This window comes from Pavona decussata, unplaced genomic scaffold (assembly GCF_977016875.1).
Source record: "Pavona decussata unplaced genomic scaffold, jaPavDecu1.1 SCAFFOLD_71, whole genome shotgun sequence".
Lineage (NCBI taxonomy): Eukaryota > Metazoa > Cnidaria > Anthozoa > Scleractinia > Agariciidae > Pavona > Pavona decussata.
Genome location: NW_028145490.1, coordinates 729,498 through 749,989, shown reverse-complemented (window position 1 = coordinate 749,989; position 20,492 = coordinate 729,498). Strand labels below are relative to the sequence as shown.

Here is a 20,492-nt window from a genome sequence, read left to right as displayed (position 1 = left end):
TCAATTGCTCTTCCGGAACGATTCAGGATCAGTTCCCATTCAAGGACACACGTGGACTCATTGCCTATGCATTAGCACGCAGTTTAATTAGGTTAGATCTTCCAAGCAAATCCCATAACACAAACTAATTTGGCAGATTTTGCGACAATATAGGGACTTCTTAACGATGCGAAGCAGAGAGTCCATATACGGGAAAAAATTCTGTACGTATGTCATGGTGTCATTTTATCAAGTCGTAATACCGTCTCAAAATCGAATGTAGTTTCTTTTTATCGTGATTCATCTATTTTTGTAGAAAAAAATGTTTAATCAATTAGTTGAGCTTCAGAATACAACGATAAGTCTGAGATAGGTTTTAAACTGAGTATAAGATTCCTGAAATTATACCGCCTCTATTTACATACTAAAATAACTAATTATAAGTAATTAAAAAATGTATCCGAATAATTTTTGTTACCAAGAAAGTTATCCGTGAAACAAGACATTTTCTCGCTCAAAATGTCAATTTCATCGAAAAGCTTCGATGCAGCATGTTTGCAAAGATTTTTCAAGTTCTCTTATCTTAGACGAAACTGGCAAATATAGGAAACCGGTAGGGTTTCACGCTCGAATTGTGATTGCGTGATAAGCGTCTGAACAGGTAAAGCTGAATGTAAACAAACAGAGCGAGCAGACGAAAAACAGCCTTCAACTTCAAGTTATTCTTATCGTTGTTATTGGTCATAGAGATTGTTGCGATAAAATAACTGCGCTCTTACCTTTCAAAGTTAGGGTTTTAGTGAACCCCTTTGCCCTTCCTGTGAACAATTTGTTGAATGTTTGTTTCTCTTAGCAAGAATCAAGTAAATTACCTCGGGAAATCTTGAATCAGTCATAAACAAACAATTTGAGACGACAATATAGTAAAATATCGTGGTCTCTCTTCAACAGAAAAGAGTCCACTGGATCGCGATAAAAGCCATTTATGCGCGTGTATGATCCCTAACAGATGTTTTGAATCACCTGCTGCTTTGGTATGACCAGGTCTTCCTCTTGCCCCGGACGCACCTGACCCCTTGTACTTTTCCTTCAACCATTCAGTCATATCATTCTCGCAGGATAATAAAGGAACCATTCCTGTTTCGTGCGGAGCCCATGCGGTGGCACCGCACTGACCACTTGCCCCTCCAAACGAACAAAGTGCCATCGTGAAATTACCCTTGAATTTCCTACACCTGATAAAACATACCCGCGAAACGGAAGAAGAACGTAACCTCGGTCCAGTCCCCACTCTCTCCTATGTCCAAAATGGCGGGCCAGTTGATTTTGCATCATCTCAATGCCCTGGCCTCGTTTGGTTATTATATTCAGCAACACAAGTTTTTTGTTTTACTATCGAGCTCTCCTAACTGTGCATTCCTTCTTGACGGATGGTTTCATTTACTCCGCTCTAGAGGACGCTGAAGTAACGGGTCACATCGACACTGCTATAAACTGCAGCTCGTATATCTCTACGTATATATTTATGTATGCATGGCCATGCTCCTTTACTGGTGGGTATTTACAAGAACTGTTCAGGCTGTTAACAGACATAGATTATATGCTAACGAACGTTTTCGTTGAGCTAACTTTATCTTGTAATCATAATAAAAATCAGGCCTGACAAAATATAGAGACTTTCCATGCTTGGAGCAACGGAGAAGAATTATGACTTGAAACTGAATATTAATCAATGAAAAATTCAAGCATCGTTTAGAAAGATCGTTATATCGAGGTAAGGCCTTCATCATTTGTGCTGTTTGATGGATACTAGGTCTTCAAATTACAAATTAACCCTTGTTTTGCTAAATAAGGGTATTTGTTGTGCTAATCAAAGGCCTTTAAGAGCAATTGTAAGGTAAGAATCAGAGCATTTCTAAACAATTAAACTGATTTGGCTTTAACAATTCATTTTCACTTACCAAATACAGAATAAGGGCCTCATGTCAACAATTTGGTTTGTTTATGGCATTAATTATGCTCAAAATTCCATTTTGCATGACCTTATAGAGGCATGGAGTGTTTGTGACAAAAATTCAACAAACCATGATAAGCCAAATTTTTCTCAACTGATTTTGATAATTGGGTCACTAAAGTAAATAATGGTTTAGGTGCGGATGTTATGCAAGAAGGCAGGTAGATACACTGATTTTTTGAAAAATGGCAATTTTGAGTTGTAATTTTGACATTAATTTTGGCCAAACTCTTGCCCCAGGCTCCTCTCTGTCCAATACCTTGAGGGCAAAGTTACATGTATGAAATGAAAGCTCTATTATAGTAATATTCATAGTCAAATTCATTTGGCAGCACAATTTACCAGTTGGGTTTTATGGCACTTTCAAAATGACCCCTGAAAGGCTGGATTTTTTGTACTCAAAGGGCAAAAAATGAGACCCCCCCTGAAACTCTAAAACTTAAAGTCAGAGAAGTGAGCCAAATTGGCTTTTGAAATATCTCATGGCAACCAACTTCTGTGCCAAGTTTAAGCCAAATCGGTTGACCACAAGTTTTGGCCCCTGGAATACTTTCTCAGACAATGACACTTAAGCTTCCATTTAATCCCCTTTAATCCCCTTTCATTGAAAGGTTGAGAAAAATAAATGTATTCTGAAATGGCTTATTGATAAATTAATGTAATGAAATGGAAGTTTGATTAGCACACATCTACCCCATCAAGTTATTCAACGGCTGTTCTTTAGCTATTCCACGCTGTGCCCGCTTCACGAACCTCGAAATGAAATCAGCGCCGAGGGGCTTATTAGTGCTCTTACGGTGTTCACCTTTTGTGTTAGGTATTAGCTGTAGTTCTAGTATTATACAATGTAGGTGTAAAACGCTGATTATTACAAGGGTCCATCACTGTCCAGAGTTAGGTCCATTTGGCAAGGCTTCTTGCTCACACAAGTTGTACTCCTGAAGAGAATACCAGTAACAAGAATGGTAAAGATAATGACAATGATAATAATAATTTGCTTAAATAATTCTAGTCAAAATTTAAAGAGCCTTTGCTAAAAAGATTCTGAATTTGCAAGAATGAAGCATTTTTCGTGTCCCCGTGAAGTTTTGAAATTACACCTTGCCCCACCCCCCACTCAAAAAAGGCGTCATTTTGTTTCACGGCGGAGTTTTGGGGAGAAAAGGGTCTAACAGCTATTTTGACGTCTACCGAGGAACGGAAGATCTTTCGTCTTCACAAATTTCTCTAAAGGAGGGCCACGCGTAAAAAGATTTTCGAAGGCCTACACAGCTCTCACCAACACCTGATTTTGCTCCTTGTACGTTTGTAGCGAGTTAATATGATGATTTGGAGGACAAGTATGATTAGCGAGTGTGGTTCTTATGCTATTTGAAGTATTTAAGCTAGTTTTAGCTGAAGTCGTTCCAGTCCGTGATAGCACGTACTCTCTAGTTGAGATTTATGTAACGGCAGAATCAAAATCATTGTCAGGGCCGTGGAATAAGATTTACAGTTACAGTTTTTTTCCATGGTGCCCAACCGTTTGTTCTTGGTGCATGATTTTGCGTTTGTTGCTACAGCTATGTGTCTCTTGATATGTTTTGTAACGTTAAAACTTGTTATAGTGCTATAAGTGCAGTATTGCCACTGGAGTCCATAGGTTCACCCCCTGTTGGGAAGACTAGGCTCCTCTTTTTTCGATTTTGCCTGTCCTTGACTGAAAGTATCATCTTGAAAGTAAATAAAACTTTGATCGTGCATACAAAATCGAAGATTCAGCCAATTACAAAAATGTTTTGCAAGAAATATTACGAATAACAAATACATTTATTTGAATGGAAAAAAAGGAAGAAAACAAAAACAAAAAAAGGTGGGGTTAGGTGCTCCTTATATTAATACATATTGTACGATATCCCAGTATTGCAAAAGAAAAAAAAACGATATAGACTTTGCTCATTAATCTACGTGTTCAATCGTTTTTGCAATGTGTTTTGTTTTCTTGGTAAGGTAAACGTAATTACGTTATGCGTTACCTTAGGCTTCTCAAATCGTATTCACTTCATCCACTTTACTTGATCTGCAATTGTTTCGTCACCTCGGGCTCCTGTGGAAAGGTGATAAAAAGTAAGTCAAGAAAGGACCAATCAGGAGGCCACAAACTGAAACGCAGTTGACAAAACTGCAAAGTTAGTCATTCAGCGAGAGAGCACAACTACGGTTTGTAAGGAAGTAAAACTAATCTAAAACCGGTATATATTTTACCAAATTACTGTGGTACGAATTTTAACTTCCCTAATTCTATGTAATAACGGCAATGTCTTAACTTTAACTATTGTCTTAATGTTTCAAAAAAAATATCTGACATCAGGTGCGAAGAAGCGGTGGTGTAGATGTTAGCACGTTGAGCGTCAAATCTGAAGGTCGGCGGTTTGAGGTCCAGCCTATTCTCCCGTTTTCTTTCCCCATACAGAAAAGTTATCTCATCATGTCCAGGTATTTAAAGGGATTGGTGTCATACTGCTGTACGTAAATCGCGTGAAAGAGTTAGCTTCTCATACAGAAATAATTATCAATTTTCCTAATTGCTATGTTTCAAACACCAGCTTGAGATCAAGCCGTGTGAGTGACCTACGGCTCGTGTGAAACTACGTGAGACCTAATTAGTTTTTTCACTCTTCATGCTTCAATAGAATTTACTAAAATACTAGTATACTAGCTTTTACTAGAGTTTTTTCTTTTGCTCCTAAAAAGTTACTTACGTTGTCTTCTCCTTGATCTAGAGCGTCCTGGTCTACCACGTCCTCCACGTCTAGGGCGTCTAGGTTGTATAGGACGTCTACCACGTGGCCTACGTTGACCTGGTCGTCCCCGTCGTCCAGGTCGTCCTCGTCTTCCAGGTCGCCCTCTTCGTCTAGGTCTGCCTCGTCTTCCAGATCGTCCCCTTCGTCCAGGTCTGCCTCGTCGTCCAGGTCGTCCTCTTCTCCCAGGTCGTCCTCTTCGTCCAGGCCGTCCTCGTCTTCCAGGTCGTCCTGGTCGTCCTCTTCGTCCAGGTCGTCCTCGTCTTCCAGGTCGTCCTCGTTGTCCAGGTCGTCCTCGTCGTCCAGGTCGTACTCGTCTTCCAGGTCGTCCTGGTCGTCCACGCCGTCCTGGTCGTCTACGTCCAGGGGGTCTGACTGGTGCTGAATTAAGCATCAATAATTTCCATAATCTATGTAGCTGGTTTTTAAATATTTCCGAGATTATTAATTCTACTATACACATTTGAATAAAAAATCTCGCCACTTACATTTACCAGTATTCTGTGACTAATCGTTTCAAGGTATATGTGACAGAAGTTTTTGTTATATCCTTCACCAAATTAAACATTCACTTTGTTCTCATATCAAAATCGAAAAAAAAAGAATTCCTTGTCAATTTTTCTTTTCTAGCGTTTGAGGCCTATAACAGCGTCAAATTTCACCTCCGGTGGGACACGATGGTCTTATTTCAATATCATATGACTTGTTTTGGCTACCGCGCCTTAGATGAAGCGAAGGCTCCTTTTGGAAAGGCAAAAATTAAACATGGCGGCGATGACGGTGGTTTTAATGTTTTCTGTTTAGCTCAGCTTACACTTGAACTAGAGACTGTGTATCAAGATTTGAGAGCCAACAGGTACCAAAATCTCTACTGGACCTGGCAATTAGAGTCCCCTCAAAGGAGAGGCTTTAAGTACAAAGGATGTTGATTTCTACAGCTGGGGATGTTTTTCAAAATAAACTTCCATGTAAGAAAATACTTAAAGAATCCGTAGAATCCAGACGAACTGATGTTCACAGTTATTAATTTGTCAAGTGACCATTTCATAATAAGCCTCTGACCTGTAAAAGACCGAAAATAATCCCAGGCCATAAATGAACAATATGAATCGGTTAGTGATCCACGGACTCCAACTGAATCATGCATAGTAAAAATTGAGTGGAATTTAATGTCGACTAAATCATTTGCCTGCTCTAAGGTAAGATAATTCTACTAGGTTATTTGAAAAAACACTACTGTTAGAGTTGCTAGAGTTAGAGTATACCACTGCTGCGAATTCTTTTCAACTGGTTGTCAAAACAATGTATTATACTTACAATTTCGGCACTGGGACCTGTACAGAAGATTAGCCTGCCGCGCATCAGTAGAACTTAAGCCATCTCGCTGACCAATAACGTTCTGGAACTGAATGTTATAAAGTTTGAATTTCAGTGGCCCAGAAGCTAAACCAAACACTTGAAAAAGGTGTTACACTGATCAAATTTCAAAACAGCTCGAAGTTGGTTAAAAAAAGACCTCGGCTGCGCGTCACTTTTTCAATCCACTGGTTGGTGTTTGGAAGTTATATGGAGCACTCGTCCTAGTGTTTGATATATTACTTAAAAAGGGAAAAAAAATCGGTTATGGTGATTTTTAAAGTCTTATACGAGAGAACGGTCATGTCTTAACGAAAGCTCGTGAACGTGACTTAAACCCATTCCTAAGTTTAATTCTAGACGTAATCGATAGTGCTTGTACTAAAATGAAAAATCTTAATTTTTCCCGTCACTGCATTTCAAAATGGTTATGTATGCCATGGCAACCATAATAACAAACAACAATGTAATTGACATAAACTAGCCATAGGAGCTTTAAGAATTGTTTTTTTTCCATCTCAAAAGAAAAGCTTGGCGAAAATTATGACTAGTGCTACTATAGTAACTTACCCTTCGCTGCTTAGTTTGAATTGTGGGTCGTCCGTTCTTGCTGAATGCTTTACTTCCATAGTGCATCACACTTCTGTAATCGTATGGGGTTCCAAGAGAATCAATAACCGATCTTGGGTACTTGCGAAAAGCATTCTCCAACCCTGAAATGAAGTTTTGATATAAAGCATATAACGGCCACACATGATGGAGGAAAAGGAAAGGAATGAAAAGAAGAAGACGAAGAAGAAGAAGGAGAAGAAGAAGAAGAAGAAGAAGAAGAAGAAGAAGAAGAAGAAGAAGAAGAAGAAGAAGAAGAAGAAGAAGAAGAAGAAGAAGAAGAAGGTGATGATGATGATGATGATGATGATGATGATGATGACGATGAAGGAGACAGTAATTTTATATTTGTTTTGGTAAACTTACTACTGAACCTCAAAATAATGATTTTATCATCTCTATTTAAAATAATAAATAATAATAGTAAAATAATTAGATAGCACATTAACCATCTGAAATGTTCTATGGCTTTTCGAAACAAAAAGGTCTTAGCTTTAATTTTGAAGGGTAGCATTGTATCAGACGGAATGTCCAAAAGAGGAGCATTTCATAAAATTGGAGCAACAAACACAAATGCGAATGCCCGATCACTAAGAGTATTATAGAACTTTCTTAGGGGTACTAAGGAAAATCTCCATTGTCAGTGCTGCGAAAGTAATGTGGCAAGGTGACTTGGTAACTGAAATGAGGTCTGACAGGTAGGAAGGTGATAATTCATGTAAGACTTCAAAGTTATTGAGAATATCTTACTGAAACTCTGCACACAACCAGTGTAATTCACGTAGGACCGACGTAATATGGCAGGATTTAGGCAACATTCAAAGCGGGCGTAGGCATTTTGAACCCGCTGCAACGATGAAAGCACAGTAATCAGGCCTGCTGGCCTTACATTAAATAACTGTTGATACGTTGGCATGAATGAGGATAAAAACATGTTCTATTTTTGTGAAATTGTCCTTTTTTATGCATGTACCATGTTACCCTCTTATTCCCCGTACAAGGTTATTTTCAATCCACTTTACTTAGGCCTCGTTGCTTAAAGTTTAATGTATCCTCCTTACTTCCTCGTCACAATTTAAATCTTTGATGAAAACAAATATTATTATGTTGTCGAATAAACACTCTTATATTCTGCGTCGTCAATTAAGCAAGGACAGAAATGTACGAATTTCCCCATATTATTCCCGAGTACGCTTAAAATTGGAAAGGTTAGATTACCTGGCTGTATGTTTTGAGTCAATATGGTGACAAAATTGTCCCTGTCGGGACGTGACTGTTCGTGGTAGAAACCGACGGCATGCCCTGGGAAGAGGAAACGTATTCGACATTAAGAATTTCAATCGATTATTTACATCAAGTTAGTTTGAGGAATATACTAGATGGAAGAACATACATGAACCATGTACATGTTTGTGTTTTTTGGTCGAGGCTGCTCAAATGTTTGACAAAGTACCGTTTTGCCATCAACATGCAATTGCAAAGATGGGAAAACATTACGTGATTTCTCCTGGAAAGAACAGACTTAAATCAATTTTTTTTAGCGATTTCTCACAGTGAGTGTTTTACCAACTGAGACCAAAGCTTCGTTCAAGACTGCGATGGTATTTTATCTATAATGTTCCAGCACTTACATATTGCAGTAATTACTTTGCAATTTATTGGGAGAAATTTGTGATTTTCCATTAGGTTTCTTGTATTTGTTTCAAGTTGAAATTGATGGTAAAAAAGTCGGCATTTTGTGAGAGTGGCCTCATTGATATTTGTATCCATTTGTGGCCGTTATTTGTACTCCACTGATGGAACTTGTATGATTTATTTGTTTTACTCTCGACAGGCAAAAGTCACGACAACAAACATGTTCAGGCATGTTGATATTAAAAAAAATAATAATCATAAGCTATTGAGACTATTCATACGAGAAAATCGCCAGAAATGTACCTATTTCATGAGCAACAATCCCCCTTGTCCAGCATCCCGGGGCAAGAGTAATTTCCTGACGTCTTCCGATTCGCCCCACGAAGGAGGTGCAACTGGCAAAAAACAATAATAATAATAAATAAATAAATAAATAAATAAATAAATAAATAAATAAATAAATAAATAAATAAGAAAGACATTGGTTCAAAATTAAAACACGCTGTGAGTTAACATTATTCACGTAAGACGTCTTGAGAGTTGTTGATCCAGGAGTGTCATCTTTTATAGTAACCGTTTCAAAAATGCGAGTTGAAAATATGGTTTGTAAATATGGTAATAATAATTTCTTCTTACCCAGAACCAGGTACAAAGCTAACGTAGGCTGCTTCACTTGATCTACGTTTGAAGCGTATGCACGTCTTTCTTGTCCATTCATCCATTCCTTGTCTTATTGCGGCCACCGCTCGGCGATCCCCGGCTAAAACAAAGACAGTCGTCAGCCATAAACATTTTAATTACAGATTTCCTCGACCAAGCGTCATTATACGGATATTAGCTGTCGTCATTAGACGGGCTGGGTCTTTCATTTTATGCAGGAATTTTCCTTCGTCTTCTTTAGTGCTCTCAAGGTCATCTATTGTTTCTATTCGAGTTTTACAAATACTTGGGGATCGAAGTTTTCAAGGCCATGATAATAAATTTCAAAGGCATCTAGTGTGTTTTGTCATGATGACAGCTTTTGGTCTCATTTCATTTGATAGCTTGTGAGCGCTGACAACTGCACTTGAAGTTCCTCTGTGCACCATTTTAGTAAAGCGTGTATTTCCAAATATGTGCCTTAATCGTTGTCAGCTTGACACTGCAGCAGATGAACAGATAAAAAGAGAGCTGACAGATTTGAAATATTGTAAGAACCGCGGTTATTTGTAACCAACTCTCCCTCAGATAAGGGATAGAGCTGGCTGTTTGGAGAAAAAAAAGCTAGAACAACCAATGCAATGCAATTGAAAAAAAATCCTGAAGTGCTCCTATTTTCACGATTTTAGAAAGGTATTTTGAAAATTTCAGACAAATATTTGGAAATAACCATGAAAATCAGCAGTTAAGCTCCTAAAGAAGTTTACTTCTCGTCACTTTTAAACTGTTGAATTAGCTGGAAATTGCTGGCAAAACAAAAGGCCAACAAAACATTTTAGCGAACCACAAAAATGTGTTTCGTTCCAGTGGTATGCCGCCGTTAAGATGATATGACGTCAGTGTGCCAAGTGAGCAGCGTCCTCTCCTTGTATATATTTTTCAATAAAGAAAACTGTCGCGAACATTTTAGCTATTTTATAAAGTTTGCACGGAGGGTATACAAACAATCCTTAGAGATTCAAATATATGACTGCATGTTAGCAAGGCGGCCATGGTGGTGTTCCATGACAAAATGGCACGCCAACCTAACGCGTTTGCTGTCTATTATGTACTTTTTGATTTTTTTTTTGCCATTGTAAATCAGTTACCGCAAACTTACCGAGACCTGAACTGATTTCATAGGGTACCATTCCACCCGGCCACAATCTGTTTTTAATCGAACCTCTCTTCTTGTCACTATCGACATCCATGCCATGCTCAGCCTTATAACGCTGCCTTGGTGTAAGAATCATGTCCCCCTCAAAAAGTCTAGGGTCATCAATACCAGCGTTTTCTGCAAAAAAAGTGTCATCAGTTCGGTTTAAGGACGGTGCCTACTAATAAAGAAATATTGTTGTGTGGTTCACGAGTATGCGGGGGAAGCAAATCTCTATTAAAATCCAAAAAGAAAATTGTGGGTAACCCGCGCATTTTTTTTAGAGTTAATTAAGCAACAATTATTCTAAAAAGCAATAAAATACAAAGCAATGTATTGCGTTTTTCTTTTCTAAGTTGAAGCTTTATTATATCTGAAAAATGCATGTTTACCCCCAAATTTCTTTTTGGATACCGAAAGCACCTTGATAAGTTCTGCTTTCTCCACATAGTTTTAAACTGCGCAAAAATATCCCTGTATTAGTAAGCACCACCCATTGGAAACCCGAGTATCTCGAGATACTCGTATGCATAGTAACAAAAGTAGGCACTGCATTTAGGTCGAATCTGGTTGCACATTCTTTTCATTGCAAAAATATACAAAATTTATTTAAGTTGAATAGCCGACTATAAACAGCTAGTGAGGCAATCCTGGGATCTGTTTCTGAAACTTTCAAAAATCCTCGGGTCCGAGATGCATCTTTTAAATTCGTTTTTTTTTTTATCAATTAGTGGCAGTTCCTCCCCCAAACTAGACTAATGTGTTTCTTGCAAATCATGCAAAGTCTTTTTTAGTGAAATCGAATTTTTGACGATAAAGATCGTTCACGTAAAAAAAAAGTTTTCGGGAGAATTATGAAACTCACATCAGCCCTAGGCGGACTAACGAATCCGAAGCAAGGCTTACCGTCAGCGTTGTGCGATGCACCAAACACTGCTTTGGCCAAAAAAAGAATGGCAAGCCACTTCATTTTGCTCGATGCGATGAACAGTGGAGTGAAACACCTACAATGAAGTTGATAGATGTGTTTGTTCAGTCAGTGACACAAGGATACTTTATAAAGTTGTTAAAATTACTGCAGAAGTTACCAGATGCTAACTCTTTTTAGATACAATATTTTAGAAAAAAAAATTAACGTTCCCCAATGTCCAGGCCCTAGAAGGAACATATCAATTAGAACTCACCAGGTTGGGCTAGTGCAAATCTCCCTATAGCCCCCACAGCACTTGCTGGAGATTCACTAACACGCTGAAAATAAACCAAGAATGATACATGAGTTGTATGGTATATGTGATTTTTTAGTTTCAATCGTCTCTGTCCACCTTGTGGAAGCGGAGATAGTACTCTTATTTTTGTATTTGGTGCGACGCCACAACTTCACGCTCGTCAGTGCGCGCTAAAATAACACAATATCATGAACTTTGCTTTCAAACAAATTACTCATCAGTAGATGAAATTCACCCTGAAATACAGAAAATTTACCGTTTCAGTCGTCTCTGCACGCCCTACAGAACCGGGGATATCACATTTTATATTTACCGTGACGCCACAAATTCACGCCTTGTTTACCATTCCAGCGGGATCAGGTAATCACTTTCAACCTTCTTTAGAGGGCTTTTTCTGCTCAATTTTTTGATTATGCAACAGCCGATCAAGTGGAATCAGGTGACCAAAACTCTATGCAAATATCACTTTGTGCTTGAAGAAAACTATCGCAGCTCTAAAAAATAGCCAATCCTGCCCTGAGTATTTGCCTACATTGTACAATATCAGCTCTATTGAAATGGGTCTTTTGGGGGGTTGAGGATATCCGTCTTGCTCCCCTGCAGGTATAAAATGCAGACTGCAGGCCAAGTATAAGATGCAGATTTATTAACCCACTGCCCTTTTTTCTAAGACGTGAAGATTTCCTAAACTATATCCAGCAAATGATGTAACAAATGGTAAAAGAAAAAAAAAAAACCGCTAATATGGATGTTCTCAAAATTGTTTTCGACCCAATTACGAAATGTTTGTTGGTTTATTTGTGTTTTAAAAGCTTTTATGAAAACAGCCATGAGCTCTGCCCTGCTGTTAAATTTTCTGAACGATAAATTAAGAGCTATGTGCCTCGATCTGCCATGGTACAAGTTATTTTTACTCACCTTTATCGAAGTATCCAGTCGAAAATTGTGGAAGTAGGTTGCCTAATAACTCTGGGAAACTTGCTTTGTCTTTGACCTAAGGTACAAAAAACTTGGCTTGAATGAAAAGCTATACCATGTACACTTTTATACCTTTTCTAAATACTATTTTGGTAAGCATTAACACTTGTAATGTAGCTTATATTTCATTTGAATATAGGCCGCGTTTTCCGGAGTACACCCACGTCCTATCTGCGAAATTGTGCGGAATATCCCCTGATACTTAGCCCACGCGGCCGTAGGCCGACTTGGCTAAAATTAGATCATACTTCGCAAGATGGAACACGATAATTGTTTCAATATTCAACAAACCGATAACAAAGCACAGTTGTACTGCAGAAAAGCTGGCGATAGCAAATATCAATAATTGTTAGTAATTATTATAGTAGAATATCTGTTGTGTACAGGTGATAGAGATTGAGTGCAACATGACTATTTTTGGACAGTATTGCAATACGCTGAATAGTCATTTATGTTACTTGTTGTTGTAACGTAACATATCGTCTTAGCTATATTGTGTCAAAACTCTAAGACATTTAAAAAGTACTCAATAACAAGATAATTCTACGCATTTTTTTTTGTCAACCTGAAATAACAAACTTTTGACGTCTTGATGTTCATTTACTATTTTAGTTTTACTATGTTTCTCAACCAGTTGAAACGTCGCGACATTAGCTGGATATCAGATCGCGGCCATAAATCACATACGGCAGTTTTATCTATGGCCGTTTGTGTGAACTTTGAGGATAAAACGACCTATCATTCTCAGTCACTAATAATCTCTGAGATTATGGAGTGATATGTCAACATATACTAAGTTTTGATTGCTCCATCTTGCCAGAACATTAAATCATTATTTTAGCTTCACTCCATTCATTTCCGCCCATTTTAACATTTGACCGCGCGCGGACGTGCATGAATGAAAGTGGCAGCTTTGTTCAAGTTTGAATGAAATCGAGAGCGTTGGCCGAACTGGGTACTGGTCTAGTGCACCAATCGCTCCGGCAAAAATTTCCAAAAAAACTTAGCCTCAAAAACAGTATTTTGAAGCCGCAAAGGATTTTTTTTGTGTTAGCTGGGCCGAGCTGAACAGACTGGAAAAGCTTTTCAACGATTTCTCGGGTGAGTTTTTCTTTGTTTACTGCGCAAGCAATTTCACCATCTTTCCTCGGTGTTTTGACAAACGAATCTAGTACCGTTTTGCTTGTAAGAACTCTGGATCTGTTATGATACTAAACAGTTTTTTTCAGCCAGTTCTAATGCTTCTGAGAATATAATTGCTTTGTACTACCTCTATCTTTTTGTCTACCGGCCGAGAGATAAAATTTCTCGAGGCACTTTGCGAGCTCGGTTCGTTTTCTCAGGTGGTTTTCTCCATCTCTTCAAGACGAGTCGAGAGCTATGTTTAATTGTTGCGAGAACCAATCTAAAAAATACTGTTTTTAATTTGCGAGCCTTTGCTAGAAAACGGGACAATACAAAAGTTTAGCGAAAAAATAAATTGCTGAACTGTAATTTGTCACTTCATAAACAAAAAGGTAAGCAACAAACGTTTTGACACTATAAACGATTGCAAACCTTGACAGCAAATTTGGTTGCCTTCTTTGTGTTTTATGAAACAGCATTATTAATAATTTGGTGTACTTGCGAGGTCGTTACTTTTTGAAAGCCGTTTTTCTTCCCGATAGACGAAATTACGTATATCGCAGGATATCTCGTTGTTATGTGCGGACGACGTATATTGAGTTCACCATGACCATATTTGGGTAGTGTTACAATGTGTTGAATAATAACTCTGATATATATGTATCCTGACATTTATGTTTTTTATTATTGATATACTTACTCCCTTTTCTGTAAATAGTTCTAAACATTGTAAAATAAACTTGTCCTGGTTCAATCCCACGATATTGGGATAACGATGGAGAGCTATATTCAACTTTGAATTCCTGATAACCACTTAAACACTCAAACACATGTTTAGAATAATACTTGAGAAAGTTGTGTGTGAACCATGACCCTGACAACAGGTGGAGATGTCAAATGCAGTTATAACTGAGCAACTGCAGTTATCAAAGTTTATTACCATTCTTGATGAAAAGCAAACATTCTACTTCCTTTTGTCGTCACGTTGGCTTGTACCTTTGCAGTATCTTAAGCTATAAGTGAATGTCGTGACGCGCAACTGATATTGTTGCCTGTTAAAGTCAGATAATTTATAGAACAGACCCTAAAAATAGCCGAGTTCATGCTGAATCGATATAACATCTTTGCAAAACATACTGAAACACACTAGCCACTTTTAAAGTCAAATGCTAATAATTTGCCTTAACAACACATTCCATAATTCATAAATTAAGTCATAAAATCATGTTCCCTGGCTGCAATGGAAGGTGTCCATCAATGTTGTTTATTATTCTTTTAAATTACAACACCATCCAATATATACCATTTTGGTATAAATAGATTGTGATAAATAAATTACAGTGGTACCAAAATTCAAATATAAGATGCAAACATTTTGCCCTAACCTAACGTTCCATAATCCATAACTTGGTAATAAACTGAAAAAAAAAAAAAAAAAAAAAATCCATGATTTGGTTCATACAAACTAAAAAAATACGGTAAACAATTTCTTAAAAAAAATAGAAAATTAAGACTGTTTGACTGTCTAAGTTGGAATGGCACTCTACTATACATTTCAGGTAATTATCTGTTAAAACTGTAAATGGTTTGAACCCAGGAGTCGTACGTACTTATAATTGTCAGTTAATTAAAAAAATTGTGTGGTATCTCAGTTACTGAAAATGTTGCTGAAAAATGTTGATGTTATAAAATTATCATGGTCTCTTGATATACGTAAATTGTTCTCATTGGAAAATATTGTAAGTCAGTGTCAAAAAATCATATTTTCCTACTGCATAATATGCCGAGTACACGGTAGCATTCTGACATTTTCGATGACCCAGGAAATGACATGACGTATGCGTGAAACACCCTGTCAGAATCCGGTTGTTGTTTTTTCTTTGCTGAAATCAAATATATTGAAACTCGCCGAGGCCAAAGTGGGTCAATAGATGTCATAAAGCTCACCTTCGAACACTGACGACCTTTGAACTGTTCTGAGGTCTGATCGTTGCCACAGGTTGTATGTTTGACGCCTGTCATGGTAATGGTAAAAAAACAACTACAACAACACAAAAACAAAACAAAACAAAACAAAACAAAATTAAACGAAACAATAAAAGACAAACAAGGATCATACGAAGATAATATGGAGGAAGCTCTCTGGCTGAAGCAAATGTTTTTATTATTATTATTATTATTATTATTATTATTATTATTATCATTATCATTATCATTATCATTATCATTATCATTATTATTATTATTATTATTATTATTATTATTATTATTATTATTATTATTATTATTCTGGATGTTGTTGCTGACACCTGGTTGGTTATAACTTACAGTTCAATTTCCGCGGACTGTCCTTTATCTTAGACGAAATTAAACAAAGCATATCCTTGCCGCTTTCATCTAATCACTGTACACAAAATGGACTAAGCTAGTTGTATTTATCAATGGGAACACGCTGTTTTCCCTCACTAAACAATAAAGCGCTTCCTTTTCAGAAAATAATGGAAGGTTACAAAATATATATCGTCCATTCCAGCCTGTTGGTGTATCGGATTATAATGCACCGACTGAAAGAAGAATGAATTTGCTGTTATTCGGAAAATCTTTCAGCCTCTCGGGTATTATCCCCTGGTATACGATATATCAATGTCCTCTTCAAAAGGCAGTTTGCATTAGTTGATAACCACCTTATGACTCAATTATTCTACCGGTGCCTGATGTCTATCTAATTGGCCGAGAATGTAGAGAGCTAGGACAAACAAACAGAACGCAAATGAAGAATACGCAAGGACGTTGCGACATAGTCAATTCAATCTTCGAGCCAGACGAAGGCCTACAATTTTGGTAAGAGGCCGGCTCTAAACATGTCAGCTCGAAAGTATGGTGTATGGGCAATATCTTCAGATTTATAAAAACACTTCAACAATTGTTTGTGGGTGGAAGCTGGATGTTATTTCAGTGTTGAATTGACCCAGATTCATCGAATACATACGGGCTTACATACATGTTAACAAGTTTCATCGAACTGAAATCAAACAGCTTAAAAAAAAAAATGGTAACTGTAAATTTACAATTTCTAGTTCCATGTCGCAATGAGCAGATGCACTTTGCATCAATCTTAAAGCAATAAAAAGGCCGCTAAAAATACCATGCTAAAGCTAAATACATATATGTAAAAAGCATCTCGTGCACAGGCAGTACTATTTAGGACTCAAAAGAAACAAATACATGAATAAATAACAACAAGTGACCACTTTAAGAATGCTAATTTAAAAACTTAAGGTGTCGTTAGCCTTCTTTTAGAAGAATAGATGGCGGTAGAATTTATGATTCTAGCTGGGAGGGGGTTGATAGCTAATAGGCACAGCCATCGTTTATTAAACAGCAGTCCCCTGGTGTGACTTTTAGGCCTTCAGGATGTGCAATGACATCAGTTCGCTAATGGACCCTTGATTGTTTTTACGCCCAGCACAATATTTCAGTGGATATAGGATCACGGATACAAATAGCCGTTAAACCATATAAAGGCTTCAAAATTAAAGCTATTGAAGAACAGATTTCGATTTGTGAACTAGCAATGGTAAACTTCGAAAACTGTGAAGCCCTATAAGCTTAAACTAAAAAGTCAAACATTCAAACATTTTCAAACACTCTTTTTTTTTTGGATAAAAACGATAGATGTCAAGAGAAACAGACTGCAAGTAAACTCACACATACACAGGAAATATGGCAATTAAAAAGAGCTTGAGGAAAGAGGCAAAATCCTGTTAAATGACGGCCCATCTTCACTTGTTCGCTTTCAATCGAAAGAAAAAAATACATAAATTATGAACGACATCATTTAGTTATTTATCTCGTTTAAAAATTTTCCCGTCAATCACTCTCAACAGTACATTGATAGCATTCACTACGTGTTTTAACCAGAAAATCTGTACGGAAAAGAGTTCCTTTACCCCAAAAAGGTTCACCTTCTTTTCGCGGAACAGTTTCCTGTTTTTCAAAGCCTAGAGTAGCCGTCGAAAGTAAGTATAACTGGAAGATCTTCGAACTTGACTACTCAAAGCAAGCAGCCATCTTTTAGTCCAATTTGTTCAATTTTTTTTTATGGAGCGCTCTCGGCCGGCACAAAGAGGCGTCAAAACCGTGCGATGTGTTACACCAGTTCTTGACAAAGCTCACCGAAAATTTAATACAAGTGTTAAAATTGTGAGTCAATCTAAAAACACTACCCTCCCAACCCCTCTGCTTTTGATACCTGAATGCAAGCCACCCACTTGCACTTTAATAGATTTACCCCTAGGCTATGTGTCAGCATCAACCCGTCCACCATTAAGACCATGCATTTGATGGAGGATGTTGGCAAAACTTTCCTCTTCGGTCAGTGTAGACAAGGAAAGGAGGCAAATTCAAGTGAATTTCAAGTGCCAAAACCCTCCCCTCCCTACCCTTGTGCTTTTGACATACAACTGTAAGCCAATGGTGACAGGCTCGTGCTTAACGGAAATCCCCCCTCTCCCGAGTCAAGTTTCAACCAGCTGAAGGAACATGCTAGTCTATAGCAAGAATCCAATCCACCGTACGAAAAAAGATTGCGGCTATACATTTTACCACAGTATTTTGCGCACCTAACACGGCTAACAAGCACATAGAAAGCCATGATTTTTGCGAAATTGGTCACTTTACTAATGACACTGAGTATGCTAGGTTCGAAGTTTTTATAACCCTGCTGTGCGTTTTAATTGTTTCGTAATGGGTAAATGTATCGGTCGCCATCTTTTTCGCCGGGTATGGTGGATTAGGGCTCACCACAAGAAGTCAAGTATGGAAAAGAAAGAAGTGGCTTTGCTTTGGAATTAGATATGACACTGGCATCTGTACTGAAAGGAAAAATGACCTATGATCCCACAAAATAAGTGGGTGATAACGGAGCCAACGTACTCAGAATCTCAGGCAAAACCCGGTCTTTTCGAGCTCGAGTTCAGCTTTATACAACGGAATTGTCCTATTCAGGGAAAACAAGATGCATGCTCCAGGCGAATCAATGCCGATTGAACATCTGGCTAGTGTTATCACATTATCGAGAGTAAATCCGACACAAATGACAATTCTCGAGTAATCGATTACTAGCCTAACATTTTTACAGTTATTAGGGCGAAAAATAATAGAATGCTTTCCTAACTCACGCTTTTTGAATAGAAAAGTCTTGCTCTTGCTCGCCATTTGACTTTAAGGCCTGAGCTAGACATTTGAACGATGAACGCCATAGAACCGTTTCCCTGAGCAAATGGATATGAGACGAGGCAGAGGGTACATCTCGTAACATCTTTTTCTCTCTCAGGAAAGTCTGCTTCGGGAGGCCGAAAAGAAAATTCTAGGTCTATCCACTTTGTTCTGCGCTCAAAGCGCGCCGAACTTCAACTAGTTGAAAAAAAAAAAAAACAAAACAAAAAAACTAATATGCAGAAGGGGTGGGGGGCTGCGTGGGAAGGGAAGAAAATGAGGAGGAAGCTATGTTTCATAAACGTCTGCTGGATATTCCTGATTCTTTCTATTTTTTAACCTGAATCCAATGGAGAAGGTCAAAAAATAGCCTTGATCGCTAAAAAGCAAAAACTAAAACATCAACAACAACAAAACGAAAATAATAAACAGCGACAAAAAAACAACATCAACAACAACAAACAGCCCAGATTTCTGGAGGTATGTTTTATCAAATTCAGTCCGATATAAATTCTTAAATCGATATAAAAAGGTGACCAAATAAATTGAAATTGTTCAGTTCTGCTGTCTCTAAGTCTGTTACCGAATCGGAATTCGGGGTGCATTTTGACGGCAAATTCGAGTAAAATCATCCAAAATTGGACTTACTAGCGGTATTTTACCACACGAAAAAGGTTAATTTCCATAGGAACTACAAAGTGCATGGGACGATGAAGTCATGCTTTCTTTCTTTGTGTAACAGTAGTGTTCAATAAAAAATACTTATGGTAAAACTATTGAAACTCCCGTTCACGAGTTAATTTTCTTATTCTGCTCAAAGAGGAAACCTCAGGCCGAATTATTTGCCGTGTAGTCTCTAGTTATTTTTCTCGAGCTCTAACTATGCCAATCAATACCTCAGCTCTCTTTTAGACTGCTTCAAGCTGCCAGTTTGTTCTTCGGCTCGTTCCGGCCCCTAGTAATCTAAGGGGAGAGGTTGGGGGACAGAGGAGTATATAGTATAAATATATTTAGCCAAGCCTAAAAGCGGAGCGTAACAATTACTTTAATTAATAGTAATAACCTTACAAGTTCCTCTTCCTTTCTGGAGTTATATATGTTTTTAGCGCATGTGCAGCAAACTGCTTACTAGAATTAAAAATTACAATATTAATTGTTGCATAGGGGAGCAAGGTATCCTCTTAAACCAGTCCCCCCCTCCAGAAAAAAAAAATTCAATTAGACTGCGAGCAGTCGTACTTATTTCCCCAGATCACGCACGCAAAGGGACGATAAAATTATGCGATTAAAAGCTGTCAAGTTGTCCAGTCGAAACAGTACATACACAACTTTCAGACAACTGCTTTCGCGAAAATTATCGCGGATCGGCGCGACGTTCTTCGAAGGTTTTGTGAGGAAAATCTTGGAGAGATAGTTAAGTTTGAAATAGAAACAACGACAAGCAGTTATTTCGGATCTAGATAGGAGAGATGTGTTCGCTTTGCTGCCGACCAAGTTCGGTAAAAGTTTGCTATGAGTTTGCGAGGAACGAATGCAATGGTCGTCCTCCTATCCTTGTGATAATTCCGCTACGGAGCATAGACCAAGAGCAGTTTAGGTTACCTTATACCTTATACCTTTTACCTTATTCGTGGCTTGTTTTACAACAGTGCTTTTTCGCGATTCAAGCCGTTGAACTCTATGGAGTTTGATTTGCGGTAATGCCTTTTGGAAGCACTGATGTGGATACAATGAGTGGT

The 20,492-nt window shown here is 37.9% G+C and overlaps 1 protein-coding gene across 1 annotated transcript in view; it reads right to left on the bottom strand.

Annotated features, from left to right (window-relative positions):
- Positions 1-2,721: 2,721 nt before the first annotated feature.
- LOC146477179 (astacin-like) overlaps positions 2,722-20,492 on the bottom strand; it is a 211,470-nt gene continuing 193,699 nt past the window's right edge. Inside the window, exons 2-14 of the mRNA XM_085113629.1 lie at positions 15,484-20,362; positions 12,352-12,427; positions 11,392-11,455; positions 11,114-11,211; positions 10,172-10,345; positions 9,010-9,133; positions 8,677-8,768; positions 7,957-8,040; positions 6,700-6,842; positions 6,091-6,178; positions 4,735-5,154; positions 4,009-4,079; positions 2,722-2,931 (exon numbers count right to left, since the gene is read on the bottom strand). Of these exons, the coding sequence (XP_084969755.1) occupies positions 4,030-4,079; positions 4,735-5,154; positions 6,091-6,178; positions 6,700-6,842; positions 7,957-8,040; positions 8,677-8,768; positions 9,010-9,133; positions 10,172-10,345; positions 11,114-11,177 (1,239 nt within the window). The 5' untranslated portion in view covers positions 11,178-11,211; positions 11,392-11,455; positions 12,352-12,427; positions 15,484-20,362 and the 3' untranslated portion in view covers positions 2,722-2,931; positions 4,009-4,029. The remainder of the gene's footprint in view (positions 2,932-4,008; positions 4,080-4,734; positions 5,155-6,090; positions 6,179-6,699; positions 6,843-7,956; positions 8,041-8,676; positions 8,769-9,009; positions 9,134-10,171; positions 10,346-11,113; positions 11,212-11,391; positions 11,456-12,351; positions 12,428-15,483; positions 20,363-20,492) is intronic.